General features: G+C 46.7%; 1 protein-coding gene across 2 annotated transcripts in view; it reads right to left on the reverse strand.

The window, feature by feature from the left end:
- Positions 1-16,741, reverse strand: part of LOC138248680 (trifunctional purine biosynthetic protein adenosine-3-like) — a 329,279-nt gene that overhangs the window by 104,710 nt on the left and 207,828 nt on the right. For both annotated transcript variants that reach the window (XM_069202471.1, XM_069202472.1), the window contains one exon: positions 15,171-15,369. In XM_069202471.1, the coding sequence (XP_069058572.1) occupies positions 15,171-15,369 (199 nt within the window). The remainder of the gene's footprint in view (positions 1-15,170; positions 15,370-16,741) is intronic.

Here is a 16,741-nt window from a genome sequence, read left to right on the forward strand (position 1 = left end):
CTGGCCCCCTAACATGCAAAAATACAGGCAGCAGCTCTTCATTAATGGGACAAGTGTAGAGGGCCTGATGGATACAGGTGCCAGTGTCACTATGGTGACAGAGAAACTGGTTTCCCCTGGCCAATACCTGGCTGGACAAACTTATCCAGTCACCAACGCTGACAATCAGACTAAAGTACATCCCATGGCTATGGTAACTTTAGAGTGGGGAGGGGTCAATGGCCTGAAACAGGTGGTGGTCTCCTCAAATATCCCAGTAGACTGTTTGCTTGGAAATGACCTGGAGTCCTCAGCATGGGCTGAGGTAGAACTGAAAACCCATGCAGCCATGCTGGGTATCCCTGAACTGGTGTGTGTCAAGACAAGGGCACAGTGCAAGGCTCAGGGTGAAAAAGTAGAGCTGGAGCCTGGAAGAAAGGCCCAGCCTACCAAGAGGAAATGAAAGTCAGCTGGGAAACCAGCTGCAACACAGCAAGAAAAAGAGAACCTCTCTTCTCAGGAAGAAGTTCTGCCCTCTGAGGGAACTGAGCCTATGGAGCTGGAACCTTATCAGGTTGAGCTCTTAGGCCCAGGGGGACCCTCAAGGGAAGAGCTGTGTAAGGGACAAGAAACCTGTCCCTCTCTTGAAGGCCTTAGGCAGCAAGCTGCTGAAGAGTCCAAAGGCAAGAAAAATGGAACACATAGGGTCTATTGGGAAGATGGACTCCTGTACACTGAGGCAAGAGATCCCAAACCTGGTGCCACTAGGAGAGTGGTAGTGCCTCAGGGTTTCAGAGAGTTTATTCTGACCTTAGCCCATGATATTCCCCTTGCTGGGCATTTGGGACAAACTAAGACGTGGGAGAGGTTAGTCAACCACTTCTACTGGCCCAATATGTCCCAGAAGGTTAAGGAGTTTTGCCTCTCCTGCCCCACCTGTCAAGCCAGTGGTAAGACAGGTGGGCATCCAAAGGCCCCCCTCATTCCACTTCCAGTGGTGGGGGTCCCCTTTGAAAGAGTGGGTGTGGACATAGTTGGTCCACTAGAACCTCCCACAGCCTCAGGAAATATGTACATCCTAGTAGTAGTGGATCATGCTACTAGGTATCCTGAAGCTATTCCCCTTAGGTCGACTACTGCCCCTGCAGTAGCCAAGGCCCTCATTGGTATCTTTACCAGAGTGGGCTTCCCTAAGGAGGTGGTGTCTGACAGAGGTACCAACTTCATGTCAGCATACCTAAAACACATGTGGAATGAGTGTGGAGTGACTTATAAATTCACTACACCATATCATCCACAAACTAATGGCCTTGTTGAGAGATTCAACAAGACATTAAAGGGCATGATCATGGGGCTCCCAGAAAAACTCAAAAGGAGATGGGATGTCCTCCTGCCATGTCTGCTTTTCGCTTACAGAGAGGTGCCTCAGAAGGGAGTAGGATTCTCACCCTTTGAACTTCTGTTTGGCCACCCTGTAAGGGGACCACTTGCTCTTGTTAAAGAAGGCTGGGAGAGACCTCTTCATGAGCCTAAACAAGACATAGTGGACTATGTACTTGGCCTTCGCTCAAGGATGGCAGAGTACATGGAAAAGGCAAGTAAAAACCATGAGGCCAGCCAACAACTCCAGAAGTTGTGGTATGACCAAAAGGCTGCACTGGTTGAATTTCAACCAGGGCAGAAAGTCTGGGTTCTGGAGCCTGTGGCTCCCAGGGCACTCCAGGACAAATTGAGTGGCCCTTACCCAGTACTAGAAAGGAAGAGTCAGGTCACTTACCTGGTGGACCTGGGCACAAGCAGGAGCTCCAAGAGGGTGATCCATGTGAACCGCCTTAAGCTCTTCCATGACAGGGCTGATGTAAATCTGTTGATGGTAACAGATGAGGACCAGGAAGCTGAGAGTGAACCTCTCCCTGATCTCCTCTCATCAGACCCTAAAGATGGCTCAGTGGATGGAGTGATCTACTCAGACACCCTCTCTAGCCAACAGCAATCTGACTGTAGGAAGGTCCTGCAGCAGTTTGCTGAACTCTTTTCCCTAACCCCTGGTCAGACACACCTGTGTACCCATGATGTGGACACAGGAGACAGCATGCCTGTCAAAAACAAAATATTTAGACAGTCTGACCAAGTTAAGGAAAGCATCAAGGTGGAAGTCCACAAGATGCTGGAATTGGGAGTAATTGAGTACTCTGACAGCCCCTGGGCTAGCCCAGTGGTCTTAGTCCCCAAACCTCACACCAAAGAAGGCAAGAGAGAGATGAGGTTGTGTGTACTACAGAGGTCTCAACTCTGTCACCAAGACAGATGCTCATCCCATTCCTAGAGCTGATGAGCTAATAGACAAATTAGGGGCTGGCAAATTCTTAAGTACCTTTGACTTAACAGCAGGGTACTGGCAAATCAAAATGGCCCCTGGAGCAAAAGAAAAGACAGCATTCTCCACACCTGATGGGCATTACCAGTTCACTGTTATGCCCTTTGGTTTAAAGAATGCCCCTGCCACCTTCCAAAGGTTGGTGAATCAAGTCCTTGCTGGGTTGGAATCCTTTAGTGCAGCTTATCATGATGATATTGCTGTCTTCAGCTCCACCTGGCAGGATCACCTGGTCCACCTGAAGAAGGTTTTGAAGGCCCTGCAATCTGCAGGCCTCTCTATCAAGGCATCCAAATGCCAGATAGGGCAGGGAACTGTGGTTTACTTGGGACACCTTGTAGGTGGAGGCCAAGTTCTGCCACTCCAGCCTAAGATCCAGACTATTCTGGACTGGGCAGCTCCAAAAACCCAGACCCAAGTCAGGGCATTCCTTGGCTTGACTGGGTACTATAGGAGGTTTGTGAAGGGATATGGATCCATTGTGACAGCCCTCACAGAACTCACCTCCAAGAAAATGCCCAAGAAAGTAAACTGGACTGTAGAATGCCAACAGGCCTTTGACACCCTGAAACAAGCTATGTGCGCAGCACCAGTTCTAAAAGCTCCAGATTACTCCAAGCAGTTCATTGTGCAAACAGATGCCTCTGAACATGGGATAGGGGCAGTTTTGTCCCAAACAAATGATGATGGCCTTGACCAGCCTGTTGCTTTCATTAGCAGGAGGTTACTCACCAGGGAGCAGCGTTGGAGTGCCATTGAGAGGGAGGCCTTTGCTGTGGTTTGGTCCCTGAAGAAGCTGAGACCATACCTCTTTGGTACTCACTTCCTAGTTCAGACTGACCACAGACCTCTCAGATGGCTGATGCAAATGAAAGGTGAAAATCCAAAACTGTTGAGGTTGTCCATATCCCTACAGGGAATGGACTTTAAAGTGGAACACAGACCTGGGACTGCCCATGCCAATGCAGATGGCCTTTCCAGGTTCTTCCACTTAGAAAATGAAGACTCTCTTGGGAAAGGTTAGTCTCGTCCTCTTTCGTTTGGGGGGGGGGGGGGGGGGGGGGGGTTGTGTAAGGAAATGCCTCCTTGGCATGGTTACCCCCTGACTTTTTGCCTTTGCTGATGCTATGTTTTGAATTGAAAGTGTGCTGAGGCCTGCTAACGAGGCCTGCTAACCAGGCCCCAGCACCAGTGTTCTTTCCCTAACCTGTACTTTTGATTCCACAATTGGCACACCCTGGCATCCAGGAAAGTCCCTTATAACTGGTACCCCTGGTACCAAGGGCCCTGATGCCAGGGAAGGTCTCTAAGGGCTGCAGCATATCTTATGCCACCCTGGGGACCCCTCACTCAGCACAGACACACTGCTTACCAGCTTGTGTGTGCTGGTGAGAACAAAACGAGTAAGTCGACATGGCACTCCCCTCAGGGTGCCATGCCGACCTCACACTGCCTATGCAGTATAGATAAGTCACCCCTCTAGTAGGCCTTACAGCCGTAAGGCAGGGTGCACTATACCATAGGTGAGGGCACCAGTACATGAGTACTGTGCCCCTACAGTGTCTAAGCCAAACCTTAGACATTGTAAGTGCAGGGTAGCCATAAGAGTATATGGTCTGGGAGTCTGTCAAACACGGACTCCACAGCACCATAATGGCTACACTGAAAACTGGGAAGTTTGGTATCAAACTTCTCAGCACAATAAATGCACACTGATGCCAGTGTACATTTTATTGTAAAATACACCCCAGAGGGCACCTTAGAGGTGTCCCCTGAAACCTTAACCGACTATCTGTGTAGGCTGACTAGTTCCAGCAGCCTGCCACAACCGAGACATGTTGCTGGCCCCATGGGGAGAGTGCCTTTGTCACTCTGAGGCCAGTAACAAAGCCTGCACTGGGTGGAGATGCTAACACCTCCCCCAGGCAGGAACTGTCACACCGGGCGGTGAGCCTCAAAGGCTCACCCCTTTGTGCCAGCACCGCAGGACACTCCAGCTAGTGGAGTTGCCCGCCCCCTCCGGCCACGGCCCCCACTTTTGGCGGCAAGGCTGGAGAAAATAATGAGAAAAACAAGGAGGAGTCACTGGCCAGTCAGGACAGCCCCTAAGGTGTCCTGAGCTGAAGTGACTAACTTTTAGAAATCCTCCATCTTGCAGATGGAGGATTCCCCAATAGGATTAGGGATGTGACCCCCTCCCCTTGGGAGGAGGCACAAAGAGGGTGTACCCACCCTCAGGGCTAGTAGCCATTGGCTACTAACCCCCCAGACCTAAACACGCCCTTAAATTTAGTATTTAAGGGCTTCCCTGAACCTAAGAATTTAGATTCCTGCAACTTACCGAAGAAGAAGACTGCTGAGCTGAAAACCCCTGCAGAAGAAGAAAGAAGACACCAACTGCTTTGGCCCCAGTCCTACCGGCCTGTCTCCTACCTTCTAAAGAACCCTGCTCCAGCGACGCTTTCTCCAGGACCAGCGACCTCTGAATCCTGACTTCCAAGAGACCAAGAAACTCCCGAGGACAGCGGCACTGCTCCAAAAGAACTGCAACTTTGTTTCAAGTAGCAGATTTAAAGACCCCTGCAACTCCCCGCAAGAAGCGTGAGACTTGCAACACTGCACCCGGCGACCCCGACTCGACTGGTGGAGAACCAACACCTCAGGGAGGACCCTCCGGCGACTCCGGGTCCGTGAGTAACCAAAGTTGTCCCCCCTGAGCCCCCACAGCGACGCCTGCAGACGGAATCCCGAGGCTCCCCCTGACCGCGACTGCATGAACTCCATTTCCCGACGGCTGGAAAAGACTCTGCACCCGCAGCCCCCAGCACCTAAAGAAACGGAACTCCTGTGCAGGAGTGACCCCCAGGAGGCCCTCTCCCTTGCCCAGGTGGTGGCTACCCCGAGGAGCCCCCCCCTTGCCAGCCTGCAACGCTGAAGAGATCCCTTGATCTCTCATTGAAAACCATTACAAACCTGACACGTGTTTGCACACTGCACCCGGCCGCCCCCGCGCTGCTGAGGGTGTACTTTTTGTGCTGACCTGTGTCCCCCCCGGTGCCCTACAAAACCCCCCTGGTCTGCCCTCCGAAGACGCGGGTACTTACCTGCTGGCAGACCGGAACCGGGGCACCCCCTTCTCTCCATTGAAGCCTATGCGTTTTGGGCACCTATTTGACCTCTGCACCTGACCGGCCCTGAGCTGCTGGTGTGGTAACTTTGGGGTTGCTCTGAACCCCCAACGGTGGGCTACCTTGGACCAAAAACTGAAACCTGTAAGTGACTTACTTACCTGTGAAAACTAACAAAAACTTACCTCCCCCAGGAACTGTGAAAATTGCACTAAGGGCCCACTTTTAAAACAGCTTATTGTGTTTTATGTAAAAAGTATACATGCTAGTGTAATGATTTAAAGTTCCTGAAGTACTTACCTGCAATACCTTTCAAATGAGATATTACATGTAGAATTTGAACCTGTGGTTCTTAAAATAAACTAAGAAAATATATTTTTCTATAACAAAACCTATTGGCTGGATTTGTCTCTGAGTGTGTGTTCCTCATTTATTCCCTGTGTGTATGTACAACAAATGCTTAACACTACTCCTTTGATAAGCCTACTGCTCGACCACACTACCACAAAATAGAGCATTAGTATTATCTCTTTTTGCCACTATCTTACCTCTAAGGGGAACCCTTGGACTCTGTGCATACTATTCCTTACTTTGAAATAGTGCATACAGAACCAACTTCCTACAGTGATCCATAGAATGGTCAGCAGGAAACGATGAGCAGTGCATTAAGCCTTCCTTAAAAGTCCTTACTGGTGAACCCCATCTCATGCAGGGAGGTGGGCAGAAAGCCAGTGAGCCACCCATTGGACATCTGCAGCTGAATAAAAGCATTCTAAGTCCAGAAGATCTAATCCACCCGCAGTCACAGTTAGCTTTAGAGTGGAAAGAGCTCCCGATGGCGCCGCAGTGACCAAATCAGATGTGTGGCCTGTCTGAAGAAGGAATGAAGGACGAGCAGGGGAAGGTTTGCAAAATAATACTATCATTGGGGTAGCACACTGTAGGAAGTTGGCTCTGTATGCACTATTTCAAAGTAAGGAATAGTATGCACAGAGTCCAAGGGTTCCCCTTAGAGGTAAGATAGTGGCAAAAAGAGATAATACTAATGCTCTATTTTGTGGTAGTGTGGTCGAGCAGTAGGCTTATCAAAGGAGTAGTGTTAAGCATTTGTTGTACATACACACAGGCAATAAATGAGGAACACACACTCAGAGACAAATCCAGCCAATAGGTTTTGTTATAGAAATATATCTTTTTAGTTTATTTTAAGAACCACAGGTTCAAATTCTACATGTAATATCTCATTTGAAAGGTATTGCAGGTAAGTACTTCAGGAACTTTAAATCATTACACTAGCATGAATACTTTTTACATAAAACACAATAAGCTGTTTTAAAAGTGGACACTTAGTGCAATTTTCACAGTTCCTGGGGGAGGTAAGTTTTTGTTAGTTTTGTCAGGTAAGTAAATCACTTACAAGTCTCAGGTTTGGGTCCAAGGTAGCCCACCGTTGGGGGTTCAGAGCAACCCCAAAGTTACCACACCAGCAGCTCAGGGCCGGTCAGGTGCAGAGGTCAAAGAGGTGCCCAAAACGCATAGGCTTCAATGGAGAAGGGGGTGCCCCGGTTCCGGTCTGCCAGCAGGTAAGTACCCGCGTCTTCGGAGGGCAGACCAGGGGGGTTTTGTAGGGCACCGGGGGGGACACAAGTCAGCACAGAAGTTACACCCTCAGCAGCGCGGGGGCGGCCGGGTGCAGTGTGCAAACAAGCGTCAGGTTCTCTGTAGATTTCAAGGAGAGATCAAGGGATCTCTTCAGCGGTGCAGGCAGGCAAGGGGGGGGGGGGGCTCCTCGGGGTAGCCACCACCTGGGCAAGGGAGAGGGCCTCCTGGGGGTCACTCCTGCACAGGAGTTCCGTTCCTTTAGGTGCTGGGGGCTGCGGGTGCAGGGTCTTTTCCAGCCGTCGGGAAATGGAGTTCAGGCAGTCGCGGTCAGGGGGAGCCTCGGGATTCCCTCTGCAGGCGTCGCTGTGGGGGCTCAGGGGGGACAGCTTTGGTTACTCACGGTCTCAGAGTCGCCGGAGGGTCCTCCCTGAGATGTTGGTTCTCCACCAGTCGAGTCGGGGTCGCCGGGTGCAGTGTTGCAAGTCTCACGCTTCTTGCGGGGAGTTGCAGGGGTCTTTAAGTCTGCTCCTTCAAACAAAGTCGCAGTTCTTTTGGAGCAGGGCCGCTGTCCTCGGGAGTTCCTTGTTTTGCTTGAAGCAGGGCAGTCCTCTGAGGATTCAGAGGTCGCTGGTCCTTTGGAAAGCGTCGCTGGAGCAGGGTTCTTTGGAAGGCAGGAGACAGGCCGGTAGGACTGGGGCCAAAGCAGTTGGTGTCTTCTGGTCTTCCTCTGCAGGGGTTTTTCAGCTCGGCAGTCTTCTTCTTCTTGTAGTTTCAGGAATCTAAATTCTTAGGTTCAGGGAAGCCCTTAAATACTAAATATAAGGGCGTGTTTAGGTCTGGGGGGTTATTAGCCAATGGCTACTAGCCCTGAGGGTGGGTACACCCTCTTTGTGCCTCCTCCCAAGGTGAGGGGGTCACATTCCTATCCCTATTGGGGGAATCCTCCTTCTACAAGATGGAGGATTTCTAAAAGTCAGAGTCACCTCAGCTCAGGACACCTTAGGGGCTGTCCTGACTGGCCAGTGACTCCTCCTTGTTTTTCTCATTATCTCTCCTGGACATGCCGCCAAAAGTGGGGGCTGTGTCCAGGGGGCGGGCATCTCCACTAGCTGGAGTGCCCTGGGGCATTGTAACACGAAGCTTGAGCCTTTGAAGCTCACTGCTAGGTGTTACAGTTCCTGCAGGGGGGAGGTGTGAAGCACCTCCACCCAGAGCAGGCTTTGTTTCTGTCCTCAGAGAGCACAAAGGCTCTCACCGCATGAGGTCAGACACTCGTCTCTCAGCAGCAGGCTGGCACAGACCAGTCAGTCCTGCACTGAACAATTGGGTAAAATACAGGGGGCATCTCTAAGATGCTCTCTGTGTGCATTTTTTAATAAATCCAAAACTGGTATCAGTGTGGGTTTATTATTCTGAGAAGTTTGATACTAAACTTCCCAGTATTCAGTGTAGCCATTATGGAGCTGTGGAGTTCATTTTTGACAGACTCCCAGACCATATACTCTTATGGCTACCCTGCACTTACAATGTCTAAGGTTTTGCTTAGACACTGTAGGGGCATAGTGCTCATGCACTGGTGCCCTCACCTATGGTATAGTGCACCCTGCCTTAGGGCTGTAAGGCCTACTAGAGGGGTGACTTATCTATACTGCATAGGCAGTGTGAGGTTGGCATGGCACCCTGAGGGGAGTGCCATGTCGACTTACTCGTTTTGTTCTCATCAGCACACACAAGCTGGCAAGCAGTGTGTCTGTGCTGAGTGAGGGGTCCCCAGGGTGGCATAAGATATGCTGCAGCCCTTAAAGACCTTCCCTGGCATCAGGGCCCTTGGTACCAGGGGTACCAGTTACAAGAGACTTATCTGGATGCCAGGGTGTGCCAATTTTGGAATCAAAAGTATATTTTAGGTGAAAGAACACTGGTGCTGGGGCCTGGTTAGCAGGGTCCCAGCACACTTCTCAGTCAAGTCAGCATCAGTATCAGGCAAAAAGTGGGGGGTAACTGCAACAGGGAGCCATTTCTTTACACACACCATCTTCACTAGTGCCACATGGCCTCTACAGAAAGCAGAAGAGAAGACCAAAAAGCAAATTGGGCTTGGAGGGAAAGTTTGCTCTGCCGAGATTTTCATCCTGGAAATCAGTGTAAGAATGGTAGATATTAATCATTAGGTATTGAAAGGTAACTGGTTCCCAGTTCAATCTGAGATCTAATTGTGTATGAAGGCGAAAACAGTGCCATATGTTAAAGAAACACTAATTAAATTTTAAAATTTGTAAATTTTGTTTGTGCAATTTACATCCCAAATATTTTGAAGGTTTTATGTGTACTTGACACTTAGGGATAACCCAGATCTCTAGTTTGGCTTTTGCTCAATTTCAAAACCATATAAGGACATGGACTAAGCAGGCAATTGCCTTGCACAACCTTGCAAGGGGTCTGGCCCCTGCTCACCCTTCACAAGCACTAACAGCGAACCATTGCAACAGAAGAGTTTGCCAAGGTGGATGGGTGTTGATTGTTCAACCACTTGACAGTGCCCCTTCTGTTTCGCTCCTGTGTGCAGACAACTCCCCAGGTACCCAATGCCTTCAAATAGTCTTGGTGGACCCATCTTGTCTGATTTTAGGAATTGTCCCACCTTGTTCTTCTCTTCTTTATTTGTCCAGTTGTTAGCAACAACCCTTTGAATTACTTGCTGTGGATCTCCCATTGGATCTCGATTTCATCCTACTCTTTTATTATCTTTGATTGGTAGTCCGGGCTCCCATTTCTGAGATAAATGTAGAGTCCCAAACATACACTCTAGTGCAGTGAGACTACAGACAAGTTATGGCTACATCACATCCTGTCATTAGGTGTGAGACTGTCACCCACACCATCTGCCCTGCCTCTTTAAAAAAAAATAGGTTGAAAGTCCATGGGCGGTTGGGGTAAGCCAGATGTTTTTGTTCAATTTGTTTAAACTAGCATAAAGTTAATTACCTTAATGTTTCTCAAACTGTTTGCCAGGGGTTTTGAAATGTTCAGAAACATAATCAAAATGTTGCTGTTACTTTCTCTTCAGGAAAGATCGGGTAGATTTGGGTAGGGGTGATGGCCTTGCCGTGAAGGGCATTATTTACTACTGAACAAGGACGTAATGTGACACCTGAATGTAGCACACCAGGAGGCAATCACAAAAGTTCCACAGTGAATAAATAGTGCTATGTTAAAAAAAGAGTAAATAAATGCACTGACAACATAGTGAGGCATGGCCTCTCTTGTGTGTGTCTGTAAAACTGACGTTTGTTCTTGAATTTTTGTCCTGAATTTTGACCCTTTGTCCTGAATTTTTTTACAGTCCTGTCCAGAATTTGCCTCAGTGCCAGGTGGTCACCCTAGTCGGAACTTCACCTGGTACACTTCAGAGGGGTGCGACAGGGCACGACTGACTACAAAGGCTTCGTAAGGAGCAATATGCGACTCCTTACAGCTATAACCGGAGTCTAGGAGTCATAAGGCATGAAAAGAATTTCCGGTTTCTCCTTTTATTCAACCGAGTCCTGGGCTGACGTTTATATCTCGTGCTGGAGGGGGGGATCTGCCGATTGCATAATAGGAAATCAAAATAGCAAGTGCTCCTACTGTCATTTTAAATGCGGTAGGAAACTTTTCCATTTATAAGACAGTCGTGGCCTTGTACAGAGCCAACAGAAATCCCGGGGTGTCATAGGACATAAGTCGTGCCTTGGTTTATGGAAGCGCTGTCCCTGGCAAGGAGGTGGTGCCCAATTAGAAGGCAGCAAAGAAGAGCGACCATGATGCCAACGAATGACAAGCAATGGGCGGGCTCCGAGCCCATGACGAAACACACGAGTCTCACAGGCGAGAGCGCACACGCGCCTAACAATGACGTAAAACCGTGTCATAAATGTGTACATTCTAACAGTGCTTTAAAGACCACAGACACGCTCCGACTGGAAAAAAATAAATGCAAGGACATGTATGTGTGACACCGAGTGTTGTATATACATGATTAAACGCCCCTGTGGCAAGCATATGTGGGCAAAATGAAACGTAAAAATTAAGATCAGAATGACCAAACACAAGAGTAACGAGAAGTTCAAATGACACAGCCCCACTTGTTACTCATTGCATAGAGATGCAGAATAACATAAACCTATTGACGCTTCTAGTAACTGAATAAGTGAAACCACCATAAAGGGGCGGCTACACTGAAATAATTGATGTCCAAAAGGAATAGTTCTAGATATCCAGCCTGCTGGATTGCATTGCAAGGTTTAAATGTTACGTTTCATTTGAATTATACAATCTGTTAAAAAGAGCAGATTGAACAAACTGTTTACTAAAACAATGACATGTTGAGGGCTCCGCTGAAGACGGCTCCAGGCTCATAATAGCTGGTACAAGTCTTCTGCTCCAACATGCCAATGCTTGTTTTTAATTTAGAACATTCTACCCCTAATGGGTAGAATGTTCGAACAACCGTATAGCCCTTCCGCCTCGGACTACACCTGTTGCTAAAGGCCCTCACCCTCGTTAACTTGGGTTAAAGATGTTTAACAACCGGTATAGCCCTCTGCGGCGGTCCTTGAGGGTATATTCTGTGCTCAATTTCACTTTCACTATTCTTTTGAGGTTTCTCAAAACATATCTGGGACAGTTGTAGTATGATGGAGAACCACAGTCCTGGAATTAAACAATAATGCAGGTGTTCACTGTTAAGGTTCATACAGATTTCATTATACAAACAACAGTACTGAATGTGTGCATAACACAATTTGTCTCACTATGAATTGGGGTAACACTTGCATTGTTACATTTTTATGGGCAATATGAAGTGACCTATAAAGACAGATTTACGTGCTAACAGCCGAAGGCACGGTGCACCATAAGATCGTTAAATCAAGGATGAGCAGTAAATTGTTAGTGGCAACTTGAGTGAAACTAGGCACTAGGGCTAAAGAGTTAGATCGATGAAACGGAGTTAGATTACATTAACCTAAAGGCACAGCCAGCACTCGCACTGTAGGTAACTGGCTGTTACTCCTCCGGGCACGGCATGTTAAAACAACCGCGAGGACAAGTTCCCGTTGGTTTTTTGTTGGGGTCGATTGTTGTTTTTGTGTATTTACTCCTGATGAAGCACAAACAGTGGAAGTGCACCGGGTATCAGAATGCGAATGCTGAATATCTAGAAAATGGTTTTACTAAATACTGAACAAAACTTTTTTGAAACGTGAAAATAGACGTGTGACCTGGTTTGAAATGGCGAACAAAACTTTACAAAGGACGAAACAAAATATGAGGTAACAATAATAAAGAATGTAGTGTAATGTTTATTTGAACATTTTCAATCATAATAAAAGTGCCATTCTGCAACAGTTGTGCGCGGCGACTCCAGTATAACATGTGCGGTATGAGGCCTAGTGCAAAGGCTATGTGCATCCAGGAAACACTGAAATGACAATTAACGTAGTGAACAATCAAAGGAAAATAAACTCAGGAGCGCTCAGACTAGAACCATGTGTGCAAAGCAAGTCTAGAAATATCTATCATAAACAGTTACAGCATCCACATATCATTAATAAAACAACCAAACCACAAATGGAAGATATACACACTGTGGTCAAGATATAGCCAGGACATACATAACAATAATCAATTAATAGTGTCACATATTTAAAAATTCTGAAACTTCAATCTAGTCTGCCCAGAAGTTAAAAACTTCTAAATTCAAAAGAAAAAAAGGAACTTCCCTTATGCACTTTAGAAAGAGGCCGCAGAGAAGCAGGCCTGCTTGTGTATGGATATAGTCTCAGATGGGGTCCTGCCTACTCTATGGTAAATTCAGGCAGTACGTTCTTATCATTTGGCAAACTACTAAAACACTGGGCAGGAATTGTTTTAGAGTAGATACACCCTCCAAGTCAGAGGAATACAGTGTTAATCTGACAAATGCTGGTGTTAAAGCAAGACCTAGTAGGCTGCTTTTGTTTATGGAAGTACAAGGCCCAGGACACAAAAAGATGTGTTCCTAACAATTCTTACCATATGAATTCCTTCCTTATCAATAGTGCAACAGAATGAGGAGATGGGCAACGTTAATTCGGCCAACAGAAAGGCCCTCTACCTAAACTATACATCAAATGTAAAAATAATAGCTAGGTAATATGTCAGGAAAATAGAGGGGGGTGGAGACACCGCAACACATTCACCCCAAACCCCTTGCATTGTTGCATTTTCTCTTTGGGCACAATGAGCATTTACATGGAGCCTCAAACCTTTCAGCATCTTCACAGTAAACGTGAGCAGTTTATGCAACTGCTGCCAGGTGCTGTGCTCCTGTTCACTGCCTTCTCTGTGCTTAACAAGCAGGATCGGCTGTGTTTTTTTTTTTTTTGTTTGTTTTTTTACAACTTGCGAACCACAAGAAGGTTCGAACTGCAGGTCACCTTCACTTACGAAGAAAAAAATGAAGATCTATTTTGGAGTTACATGGAAAATGTATAATGTCAATAAGGAATAATTCATAGGTTTGTGAAATATGAATCATACAACTGTGTTTCATCCTCTAAATTGCTTTCCCCAGCCTGCCAGCAACATTGCTAACACGGGATTTGTCATGATGTCACGTTATATTACAAGGGGTTTTATAATGTACTTTTATGGGACTTTTGTGCTTTTAGATTCTAGGACGACCACTAACTGGAGTCAAAATGGTCAGTTTATATTGTATTTGGTTGTGTTTTGTAATCATTAAAAGCGTGACAGTGAATAGTGGCCGGCAAGGTGAGGTTAGTCTAATGTTCAGATCCTGTTATGGATCTATGTGAAGCCTCCAGGGCGTGGATGTGGATATTTAAGGGCTTCGAGACGAATAAGTGATCTGTCCAAGGCCTTCTCCTATGACCAGCAGTCAGAAGCAAGATGGCTGAAGAGGCAACAGTAGGCAGCAGAGAGGAAGTGCTACCAGACTTCTTGTTCTCTACTGATGACCCTCATGATTTGTGAGCACAATGGGGGAAGATGTGAGAGAATGAATGAGTCAGGCCCTACTTATGGTACAGGTTCTTTCAAAACACTGGTTTCGAGAGCACTGGAGTTGAAAAGGGACGGTGTCCATGAAGTTTGTTACCACAAACAGTCGGGGAACTATGCTTACCAGTCACCTCAAAAGAAAGCCCAATATACGATTACTCGCCATCTTAGAGCACCGCCTTTGTTATATCACAAGGGCTCTGTGAACGATTCCTCGTTGTTAGGCAGCAAAGTAGGTTGTCAATTGGAGAAAATTACACAACAATTATGCAAGCTTATTTCCAACCAAGTCTGTCCACTGAGAACATATCATCGACAGAAGAGGCTGTAAAAAACGGTGTCTTACCATATTAGTTCTATTTATTGAAGACCAATTAGGCCAAGCTCAACAAATGTCAAAGATCTCTCTAAACATGTACAGCCAAATCACGAGGGATTTAAATGTAAGAAAATGACACGCAGGGTATTTGTGTATGGGGTAATCCTGGTCCACTCCATACTGAAAAAAACAGCTGAAAGTCTGATTTCAACTACTTTGAACCACGGTAAGGGAATTCCATCAATCTGGGGCCCTGATAACTGGGAACCAACTTACTAATGCAGGAAGCCTCGCAGAAGGACAAAGCTTGTAGATGTGAAAAGCACCGAGATATCCTAAGAAAAAGTTTGCCGATGGTTCGCACTAAGGGGCCGAGAAACTTGGCCAATCTGCTGAGCCAAAAAAAGGGAGAAACTGGCTTGATGAGAGATTAAGGGATAGAAGCCAGGAGGGGCTGCGCATGTTCCCGGGATTTCAAACTGCTCTGGTACGGGTGTCTCAAATTACGAGCAAAGATGCTGGGAAGATGCCCGACCACCGAAGATCTCTTTGTCAGCTAACTTGGCCAAACACCGAACCCAATACTTCAGAAGTTTCAGATCTGTTCCAAATATTTGCACTAGTAAGTTCGCTAAACACATCAGAGCAGCTGGTATTTGTTTCTGACATTTTAAAGAAAGTTACAGGAAAAATATCTTCGTAAAAGCCATAATAAACGTACCGAGAAGAGCACACCCAGCTGCCTTACATGCACTGGCAATACCAGCTACAACAGCTTCAGCGACTCCCACATCGAGTTGTCCGCAAGCAAAGTAATCCAAGAAGAAGAGTGGCTCCGCCCCCTGAGCCAGGATGTCATTGACACACATGGCCACTAGGTCCTGGCCAATGGTACAGTGTTTACCACACGTCTGTGCAATCTAGAAATACAAAGGGAATTGATGGTTAATACGTGTGCAATAAACTTAAAGCTAAGGTGACAGGCAAATAGTCCATAGAAAGGCTATGCAATTATAAGCCTGACAGTTCCAGAACAATATTAATATGAGAGATTTAATCTGTGGATGAAGAACCAGGCAGAAAACCTTATGCAAAACTAATCGAAAATAGAAGGTGTTAGCGCTACAGTATTGAGCCTACTCACACCGCTGGCCACACTGCAGGTCTGGTTTTCTCTCATAAAGAATCAGAGGTGTTAAATACGCAGCCTAAAGAATGGCCTGACCCTTCAGTAACATTGATCCTTCAGCTCAGCTGTCGGAAATTACATTGCAGGTATCGGAAGAAGCTTCACACCGCAACTTCGTGGATAATGTTTTTTCTGTATGGCATGTGATGTGTGCACGGGAAACGCTAACTGGAAAAATCCTGTAGTTTATGCATTTGAACTAGAACCAAAACGCATTTTACAAACTTTTTTCAGTTACTGCATATATATGGAAAATGTCACTTACCCAGTGTACATCTGTTCGTGGCATTAGTCGCTGCAGATTCACATGCTGTGCACATCCCGCCATCTGGTGTTGGGCTCGGAGTGTTACAAGTTGTTTTTCTTCGAAGAAGTCTTTTCGAGTCAGGAGACCGAGGGACTCCTCCCATTTCGACTCCATTGCGCATGGGCGTCGACTCCATCTTAGATTGTTTTCCCCGCAGAGGGTGAGGTAGGAGTTGTGTATGCTAGTAATAGTGCCCATGCAATGGAGTGAATACGTATGTACATAATTAAGTTTAAAGTAATATATTTACAAATTTACAAATGTTCAAGATCAACTTCTAAACGGCTACAGGCTCCCGGGGAGGCGGGTGGGCGCATGTGAATCTGCAGCGACTAATGCCACGAACAGATGTACACTGGGTAAGTGACATTTTCCGTTCGATGGCATGTGTAGCTGCAGATACACATGCTGTGCATAGACTAGTAAGCAGTTATCTCCCCAAAAGCGGTGGTTTAGCCTGTAGGAGTTGAAGTTGTTTGAAATAATGTTCGTAGTACAGCTTGACCTACTGTGGCCTGTTGTGCAGTTAACACATCTACACAGTAGTGTTTGGTAAATGTATGAGGCGTAGACCATGTTGCTGCCTTACATATTTCGTTCATTGGAATATTTCCAAGAAAGGCCATGGTAGCACCTTTCTTTCTGGTTGAGTGTGCCTTTGGTGTAATAGGCAGCTCTCTCTTTGCGTTAAGATAGCAGGTTTGAATACACTTAACTATCCATCTAGCAATGCCTTGTTTAGAAATTGGATTCCCTGTATGAGGTTTTTGGAAAGCAATAAATAGTTGTTTTGTTT

This window comes from Pleurodeles waltl, chromosome 8 (genome assembly GCF_031143425.1).
Source record: "Pleurodeles waltl isolate 20211129_DDA chromosome 8, aPleWal1.hap1.20221129, whole genome shotgun sequence".
Lineage (NCBI taxonomy): Eukaryota > Metazoa > Chordata > Amphibia > Caudata > Salamandridae > Pleurodeles > Pleurodeles waltl.